General features: G+C 42.3%; 1 protein-coding gene across 1 annotated transcript; it reads right to left on the minus strand.

Moving 5' to 3' along the window:
* Window positions 1-230: 230 nt before the first annotated feature.
* On the minus strand, window positions 231-3,461 carry LOC118365010 (ras-related protein ORAB-1-like). The gene is made up of 6 exons (XM_035746892.2): window positions 3,265-3,461; window positions 2,535-2,607; window positions 2,313-2,408; window positions 2,107-2,202; window positions 1,796-1,927; window positions 231-1,595 (listed from the first exon to the last, which is right to left on the minus strand). The coding sequence occupies exons 1-6, from the start codon at window positions 3,276-3,278 to the stop codon at window positions 1,398-1,400; spliced, it is 609 nt and encodes a 202-aa protein (XP_035602785.1). The 5' UTR covers window positions 3,279-3,461; the 3' UTR covers window positions 231-1,397.
* Window positions 3,462-10,256: the final 6,795 nt, after the last annotated feature.

Here is a 10,256-nt window from a genome sequence, read left to right on the forward strand (position 1 = left end):
AAGGCTAATTTTAAAGGTGACGTTTAGGTAAGGTTAATAGTAGGGGTTAGGGTATGGACGTCTCAAGTTCAGCACAACCGCACCATTTACTGGACACAATGGAAGCTAGGCCAAAGATCATTAACATTCAGCTTATGAAGCAAGAGCACAAAAAGTCTGTCGCATTTCAGTGTGAAATGTACATGCTGAACAGGTGTAACTATCAGGAAATAATTCCAATAAGACAAATCTTTATTAAAGAATCTCCTTCATTGTTTAATAGTAGACATTGTGCCACAAAAATGTCAAGTCCTCAGCCACAAATCACATGCCGAAATTAAAATGTTCAGCTACTTTTCATGTCATATTGCACTTGCTTCTCTACAGGTTTAGCTAATCAGTTCTTACATATGTATAAATATATACAGTTGGTAGAATTATTTCAGCGTTTGGTGAAACTTTGTGCTGTTGGTTGAGAGACTGGCAGAGGAAAAACAATGACACTTTCAATGTAGCACGTGTCCATGTGGCATTATGTATGTCAGCAGAACAATTACTCTGTACAGGAATGTTAACTAATGATAGTGTCATACAAAATTCATTACACTAAACCCAAATAAGAGATAAGAGCTTGGGCATACAACCATTATGGGCATACAAAAGGTCTCTAGGGCTGGAAGGACATGCCAACAACGCAGTGTGCCAAAAGCATATCATATATACATCCTGCCATAAAGGAGCTGGCAAATTATTTGGGGCAACATTATGAAGTTGGACCACGTGACATTGAATGATATTTCCTCTAAATAATTTGGGTTGATTACAGTGAGCAGACGTGCTAAGTCATGAAGAGTGCATTCCAGATGCATTGTGGGTAAAGTAATCAGTTCTGCCAACATGCATAAAGCTCTTTAAAACATGTGCTTCATTGGGAGTGCTTCCTAAATCATTTTTGAGGAGATGAGGCCAAAGTCATGCTGATATCCACAGTAAAATAAGGAGAACAAAACCATCGTAGAAAAATGTATTATTAACTAGCAGACCTGGAGTAAAGAGTCGGACAAGGTTTATTCATATTCCTCTCATTCATAATTATCACCTTGCAGCTTGTTTAAAAAAATGTCTGGATAAGTTGCCACATCTTAATTTGTATAGGTATGTTTTGGTAATACGTAAAAAATATCCCACATTATGTTAGTGTGTTTCTGTGGGTGTGGATGGGCTTACCATCCTATTGCGGACCTTGGTGGTGGTGGGGGGTCATTTCTGTTATTGCAACTGCACACACAATCCAGGCCACTAGTCTTCCCTATCTGTCACTCTCTCCCCCCCCATTTCTCTATCCCTGTGGAGCATGGTAACTTTTGAGATTAGTAGGTAGGGGTCTGGGTGGATGGCGTTTGGGGGGCTGAGGGGCCTCAGCAGCAGCCTCCAGAGGAGGTCTTGACTGGCGTGCTCTGGATCTTGACGTTGGACTTGTCCGAACCTCCGGCTGTGGCCCCAGGGCCCATTCTCTTCTTGATCTCAGCTGCCATGGTCATGAAGGCTTGCTCCACGTTGGTGGCACTCTTGGCACTGGCTTCCAAGAAGGGGATCCCTAAATTGTCAGCAAATTCCTGAGGGAGGAAGAGAAAAAGACAGGGGACATGAGAGAGAGAGGCAACAGTAAGGTCTGAGTAGGGGAGAGGCATATACACACCAAGAAAGAGGCAAAGAGACGAGAAAAGAGTGGGGGATAGAACAGGAGTGAGAGAAGATTCAACTTAAAAATATAACTTTTTTGTTGTTTTCATTCTGTAACCAGGTAGAGCGTTACCTTGGCCGTTGTGTAGTCCACCAGTTTCTTTGTTGTCAGGTCACATTTGTTGCCTACTAACAGCTTGTTCACGTTTTCACTGGCATAACGGTCAATCTCCTGTAGCCACTGTTTCACGTTATTGAAGGATTCCTGGGGTGTGACAGGAGAGGAGACAACTGTTGATAACTCAACAAACGATGCAATAGACAGCATAACCAGATACACTGAAACTTTGTTAACTTACACAGGTTTGAGAACAAGGCTATCTGCTATGTAAACTTGTTATAGAAAGTGATAAAAAAAAAAAAGCAAATGAGGGATGGATTTACCTGGTCTGTGACGTCGTACACTACAATAATGCCATGCGCTCCTCTGTAGTAACTGGATGTGATTGTCCGGAACCGTTCCTGTCCAGCTGTGTCCCACTGGGGGCCAAATGAGAGCAAAGTCACACCCAACATCATATACAAATCACAATGTTCCACTTCTGACATTGTTGTGACTCAATCAAGTCATGTCAGCCATAGGTACTCACAATCTGAAGTTTTATGGTCTTTCCATCTAATTCTATGGTCCTAATTTTGAAGTCCACTCCAATAGTGCTAATATAGCTCTCTGTGTATGTGTCGTCCTGAAGAGAAAAACAGAAAATCCCTATGGGTGTTCAAAGTACAGTAAAGTTCCCGGGACATCAAACTGTTATCTCTCAAAATATCAACATGGCAAAAACACACCTAGACAGAGGCCAGCTACTTACTGCAAATCGGAGGAGGAGGCAAGATTTTCCAACGCCAGAGTCGCCAATCAGAAGCAGCTTGAATAAATAATCACTGAAAGGAGAGTAGACATTTCACAGGTTAAATAAATGTCAATTAATTCAATTTGTTGAAAGTCAAAAACAACAAGGCCATACATTGTCACATAGTAACTAGTTCTGGCTACTTTAGTGACAAAAGCCAGTCAATCAATAAATGCATTTGTATCACACAACAATCAAAGTAGCCTTGAATAGAATTAAACACATAGCTAACTAGATAGCTATATTATTGGTCAATTATGGTTAAATTGGTCAGCTGATTTTTTTGACACATGTTCATATTTGAAAAAGTCAACAAAGTAGTTGACGTTTTAACTAGCTAATGACGTTACCTAACTGGCCAGCTGTGATAGTAACTAGCTAAATTAGCTACCAGCTGATATTTGCTAGTTTATGTATGGGTGGTTAGCTAGCATTTATGCTAGCTAACTTAGCTGGCGTTTGAACGTAGCTAGGCAGATAAAAACAGGCCCTAATACGCATATTAATAGTCAATATAAAACATGTCTAGGGTGGAGTTGATACAGAACATACCTTATGTCATTGATTTCATATTTGTAAAGAAGACAAAACAAGTATCTTAAACTAGCTAACAGTTAGCCAGGATGCGGACGACCGTTAGCTAGCATAAAAAAACAGGCTGTCATCATTAACCAACAGTGTTACTTACTATTCGGGATTCATCGTTGACTAAGCACGGTAACGTTAAGCAGTTATTCTTTAAAAGAGTGCTATCATTTGTCGTGGAAAATGTGTGTAATATAATCCAGCAACGATTTTTTTTTTCAGAACAACTGCAACTGGCTAGCTACTACTCCGAGCCGAGATAATCGAATCAAATATGGCTGCCCTCCTGACCAGGAAATGCCAAACAAACCTATGGGGCTACTGGAAGTTGTAGTCAAATCGTATTAGGCCTACATTATTTATCATCCATCATTTATTTATTCATTATTTCCATTCCATGCATTATCATGAGCTAAAGATAGATCCACACATCTGTCCGATTGTTAAGGGATGCAGAAGAGAGGTAGCCCAACACAGGGCCCGTATTCTTATTGGCAGACTCAACAGCCTTGGTTCCTCAAATAACTGCTTCGCCTGGTTCACCAACTACTTCTCAGCTAGAGTTCAGTGTGTCAAATTGGAGGGCCTGTTGTCCGGACCTCTGGCAGTTTCTATGGGGGTACCACAGGGTTAAATTCTCAGGCCGACTCTTTTCTCTTTATATATCAATGATGTCGCTCTTGCTGCGGATGATTCCTTGATACACCTCTACGCAGACAATATCTTTCTGTATACATCTGGCCCTTCTTTGGACACTGTTAAAAAAACTCCAAACGAGCTTCAATGCTGTACAACACTCCTTCTGTGGCCTCCAACTGCTCTTAAACGCTAGTAAAACTAAACTAAATGCATGCACACCCGACTAGCATCACTCCTCTGGACGGTTTTGACCTAGAATATGTGGACAATTACAAATACCTAGGTGTCTGGCTAGACTGTAAACTCTCCTTCCAGACTCATATTAAACATCTTCAATCCAAAATTAAATCTAGAATCGGCTTCCTATTTCACAACAGAACCTCCTTCACTCACGCTGCCAAACATACCCTCGTAAAACTGACCATCCTGCCGATCCTCGACCTCGCAATGTCATTTACAAAATAGCCTCCACCACTCTACTCAGCAAATTGGATGCAGTCTATCACAGTGCCATCCATTTTGTCACCAAAGCCCCATATACTACCCACCACTGCGACCTGTACGCTCTCGTCGTCTGGTCCACGCTACATATTCGTCGTCAGACCCACTGGCTCCATGTCATCTATAAGTCTTTGCTAGGTAAAGCTCTGCCTTATCTCAGCTCCCTGGTCACCATAACAACACCCACCCATAGCACACGCTCCAGCAGGGGATGACCAGGGAGATATACCAATGACTGGAATGAAATGCAAAAATTGCTGAGGTTGGAGACTTATATCTCCCTCACTAACATTAAGCATCAGCTATCTGAGCAGTTTACCGATCGCTGCAGCTGTACATAGCCCATCTGTACATAGCCCATCCAACTACCTACCTAATCCCCATATTGTTTTTATTAACTTTTTTGCTCTTTTGCAAGTATTTCTACTTGCACATCATCATCTGCACATCTATCACACCAGTGTTAATTTGCTAAATTGTAATTACTTCACTACTATGACCTATGTACTGCCAGCAGCATACCACCCTAAGATTCCATGGCACTTATTGTAAGAGTAGGGGTGTTAACCCCAGTGTCCTGGCTAAATACCCATTCTGGCCCTCAAACCATCACGGTCACCCAATAATCCCCAGTTTACAATTGGCTCATTCATTCCCCTCCTCTCCCCTGTAACTATTCCCCAGGTTGTTGCTGCAAATGAGAACGTGTTCTCAGTCAACTTACCTGGTAAAATAACGAATAAAAATGTATTGCCTTATCTCATTTGCACACACTGTATATAGACTTTTTCTATTGTGTTTATTGACTGTACGTTTGTTTATTCCATGTGTAACTCTGTTGTTGTTTGTATCGCTTTGCTTTATCTTGGCCAGGTCGCAGTTGGAAATGAGATCTTGTTCTCAACTGGCCTACCTGGTTAAATAAAGGTGAAAAAAAATACTGGATCATTAGAGGAATGTACAGTTGAGGGAACTCACTGACAGACGGCTGTATCGCACAGGAGGTTGGTATCATCTTAATTGGGGAGGACAGGCTTGTGGTAATGGTTGGAGCGGAATTGGTGGAATGGTATCTAATACATGGTTTGCTGCCATTCCATTCGCTCCGTTCCAGCCATTATTATGAGCCGTCCTCCCCTCAGCAGCCTCACCTGATGTACTGTACCATGCATTTTGCTCTTCATGCTGGTGGTACCTTATTGGCTCAGCCAGTTTCTTCTTGATTGCTGTAAGGTTTAAGGTCAAGGATAAAGAGCTAATTCTCATGCTTCAAAGCACAGCCAGTGGTGCTAGGAAAAGTAAACACAGCGATAGCTTCAGATTAACACCCAGGTAGAACTATAACTTTTGTTTCGCCTATTGTGTGGCTGGGTGCATTCTGTAAAGGAATTGTCTAACATGTAGTTGCTACATCAGTTTAACTTCCTCTCTTATGTGTGCTATTGTATGGATCTGAGGAATTGATTAGCCATTAGTCACGGAAATCATAGGCCAAGGGCAGCAACAGCACTAGATCTGGGATTAATGACAGATTATTTTGGTAATTTTTAAAATGAAAAAAATAAAGATTCAGGGGAGGGTCCTCTTCAGACATACAACTCTCCCAACAAATCATAAGGTAGACATAGAATGTTTGCAGGCAAAATCTTTGCAGTGTTTTTAGTGAAGGTAATTGATGCAACCTAGCCAATTGCGAAATGCAGTATTTAAAAATAACCTCTCGCTAGCTACTATTTTGTGTCCGCGAGATGTTTATGCGAGGGCAATAAGCAGGCAAAGCAGTGAAAGCTGGATGTCCCAACTGTGTTTTACAATAAACCCTGAGTTTGATGGTAGATTTCAGTTGTCGTGGTTATTTCGTTCACACTTTTACTTTGTCATTACCATCCCCCCTAGACTGTCGGGCCAAAAGAGATTCGTAACAGCTAGGCTACTCAACTGTAACTTTGGTTAGCTTTCAATAAATTGGCAAAATGGTCAATGGAGTTACCTCTTCATATGAACAAGACCATTTGTATTGCATGCTGCATATTTCAAGTGAACTCAAACTGATATTTATCTATTTCAGTCTTTGGGAGCTAACATTAGTTATTCTTAACACACTAGCTAGAGTTTAAGAAAAGGGGGGGGGGGTTAAAAAAATATATATAAATATATTATTTGGCCTGCTCATACAGTGGGGCAAAAAAGTAATTAGTCAGCCACCAATTGTGCATGTTCTCCCACTTAAAAAGATGAGAGAGGCCTGTAATCATCATAGGTACACTTCAACTATGACAGACAAAATGAGAAAACAAAATCCAGAAAATCACATTGTAGGACTTTTAAATGAATTTATTTGCAAATTATGGTGGAAAATAAGTATTTGGTCAATAACAAAAGTTTATCTCAATACTTTGTATTGAGCAATATACCCTTTGTTGGTAATGACAGAGGTCAAATGTTTTCTGTAAGTCACAAGTATTTTGGCCCATTCCTCCATGCAGATCTCCTCTAGAGCAGTGATGTTTTGGGGCTGTTGCTGGGCAACACGGACTTTCAACTCCCTCCAAAGATTTTCTATGGGGTTGAGATCTGGAGACTGGCTTGGCCACTCCAGGACCTTGAAATGCTTCTTACGAAGCCACTCCTTCGTTGCCCGGGCGGTGTGTTTGGGATCACTGTCATGCTGAAAGACCCAGCCACGTTTCCGGGGCGGCAGGGTAGCCTAGTGGTTAGAGCGTTGGACTAGTAACCGAAAGGTTGCAAGTTCAAACCCCCGAGCTGACAAGGTACAAATCTGTCGTTCTGCCCCTGAACAGGCCGTCATTGAAAATAAGAATTTGTTCTTAACTGACTTGCCTGGTTAAATAAAGGTAAAAAAATAAATATTAAAAAAAAATAATAATAATTTAAAAAATGACCTTGCTGATGGTAGGCTTTGTTGCTTTGGTCCCAGCTCTCTGCAGGTCATTCACTAGGTCCCCCGTGTGGTTCTGGGATTTTTGCTCACTGTTCTTGTGATCATTTTGACCCCACGGGGTGAGATCTTGCGTGGAGCCCCAGATCGAGGGAGATTATCAATGTTCTTGTATGTCTTCCATTTCCTAATAATTGCTCCCATAGGTGATTTCTTCAAACCAAGCTGCTTACCTATTGCATATTCAGTCTTCCCAGCCTGGTGCAGGTCTACAATTTTGTTTATGGTGTCCTTTGACAGCTCTTTGGTCTTGGCCATAGTGGAGTTTGGAGTGTGACTGTTTGAGGTTGTGGACAGGTGTCTTTTATACTGATAACAAGTTCAAACCGGTGCCATTAATACAGGTAATGAGTGGAGGACAGAGGAGCCTCTTATAGAAGTTACAGGTCTGTGAGAGCCAGAAATATTGCTTGTTTGTAGGTGACCAAATACTTATTTTCCACCATAATTTGCAAATAAATTCATTAAAAATCCTACAATGTGATTTTCTGGATTTTTTTTGTTTTTTTGTCTGTCATAGTTGAAGTGTACCTTTGACAATTACAGGCCTCATCTTTTTAAGTGGGAGAACTTGCACAATTGGTGGCTGACTAAATACCTTTTTTGCCCCACTGTACATGGAAAAACAGACATTTTTTTTTTTTAAATATAAAGGTAGTTTGACTGTGTTGGTGTGTTGTGGACCATGATAGAACCTTAGTAATGTGGACACAGAGGAACGTGAATCTCTCGACCCGCTCCACTACATCCCGTCGGTGAATGGGGGCGTGCTCGGCCCTCTGTTTCTTGTGGTCCAAGATCAGCTACTTTGTCTGGCACCACACTGCCAGGTCTCCCACCTCCTCCCTATAGACTGTATCATTGTCATCGGTGATCAGGCCCACTAGCGGCGTGTTGTCAGCAAACTTAATGATGGTGTTGGAGTCGTGTGCAGCCACGCAATCATGGGTGAACGTGGAATACAGGATTGGACTAAGCACCAACCCCTGATGGATGCACATGTTGAGGGTCAGATCGGTGGATGTGTTGTTGGCTACCCTAGCCACCTGGGGGCGGCCCGGCAAAGTCAAGGATCCAGTTGCAGAGAGACTTGTTCAGTCCCAGAATCCTTAGCTTAGTGATGAGCTTGGAGGGCACTCTGGTGTTGAAGGCTGAGCTGTAGTCAATGAACAAACAGCATTCTCACATAGGTGTTCCACTTGTCCAGGTCGGAGAGGGTAGTGTGGAGTGCAATAGAGTCGTCATCTGTGGAGGCGGTATGAAAATTGGAGTGGGTCTAGAGTTTCTTGGATGATGGTGTTGATGTGAGCCATGACCAGCCTTTCAAAGCTTTTCATGGCTACAGATGTGAGTGCTACAGGGCGATAGTCATTTAGACAGTTTACCTTGGCGTTCTTGGGCATAGGGACTATGGTGGTCTGCTTGACACATGTAGGTATATATATATATATGCCATTTAGCAGACGCTTTTATCCAAAGCGACTTACAGTCATGTGTGCATACATTCTACGTATGGGTGGTCCCGGGGATTGAACCCACTACCCTGGCGTTACAAGCGCCATGCTCTACCAACTGAGCTACAGAAGGACCAGGTATTACAGGTATTACAGACTGGGTCAGGGAAAGGTTGAAAATGGTCAGCGCATGCTCTGAGTACGCGTCCTGGTAATCGATCTGGCCCTGCGGCTTTGTGAATGTTAACCTGTTTAAAGGTCTTATCCCATTCCTCCTTTGGTCGCCTTTCCTTCCAGTTCTCTGCTGCCACTGACTGGAACGAACTGCAAAAATCACTGAAGCTGGAGATTCCCATCTCCCTCACTAGCTTAAAGAACCATCTGTCAGAGCAGCTCACAGATCACTGCACCTGTTCATAGCCCATCTGTAAACAGCCCATCTATCTACCTCATTCCCATACTGTATTTATTTATTTTGCTCCTTTTGCACCACAGTATCTCTACTTGCACATCTACCATTCCAGTGTTTTAATTGCCATATTGTAATTACTTCGCCACCATGGTCTATTTATTGCCTTAACTCCCTTATTGGATCTTATTTGCACTCACTGTATATACTTTTTTTCTACTGTATTATTGATGGTATGTTTTGTTCTTTCCATGTGTAACTCTGTTGTTGTATGTGTCGAACTGCTATGCTTTATCTTGGCCAGGTCGCAGTTGCAAATGAGAATTTGTTCTCAACTAGCCTACCTGGTTAAATAAAGGTGAAATAAAAAAATAAAAAACATTGGCTATGGAGACCGTGATCATACAGGAACAACGGGTGCTCTCATGCTTGGTTAAGTGTTGCTTGCGTCGCAGCAAGCATAGAAAGCATTTAGCTCATCTGGTAGGCTTGCATCCCTGGGCAGCTCGCGGCTGGGTTTCCCTTTGTAATCCGTGATAGTTTGCAAGCCCTGCCACATCTGACAAGTGTCAGAGCCGGCTTAGTAGGAGTCAATCTTTTTCCTGTATTGACACTTTTCTTGATTCATGGTTCGTCTGAGATTTCTTATAAGCGTCCGTATTAGTGTCCAGCTCCTTGAAAGCAGCAGCTCTAGCCTTTAGCTCAGTCCAAATGTTGCCTGTAATCCATGGCTCCTGGTTTGGATATGTACGACATATTGTCATTGTGAGTATGACATTGGTTGATGCACTTATTAATGAAGCCGGTGACCGATGTGGTAAACTCTTCAATGCCATCGGATGAATTCCGGAATTCCAGAACCCTTCCGTATTGAGTATGTCCTGCGTCTCTGACTCGTTGAAGTAGAAATCTTCATCCAAATCGAGGTTAGTGATTGCTGTTCTGATGTCCAGAAGCTATTTTCAGTCAAAAGAAACGATGGCGGAAACATTATGATCTGTGAAGAAGAAAAAACACTAAATAGCAGAATTGGACAAGAGCCCATAAAACGGAAGCTATCCATTGCAGCGCCATTCTCGGATCCCCCATGACCCGGTTGGACATGACTACAACAGTGTCACCAGGAGGGATCA

Source organism: Oncorhynchus keta, chromosome 32, assembly GCF_023373465.1.
Source record: "Oncorhynchus keta strain PuntledgeMale-10-30-2019 chromosome 32, Oket_V2, whole genome shotgun sequence".
Lineage (NCBI taxonomy): Eukaryota > Metazoa > Chordata > Actinopteri > Salmoniformes > Salmonidae > Oncorhynchus > Oncorhynchus keta.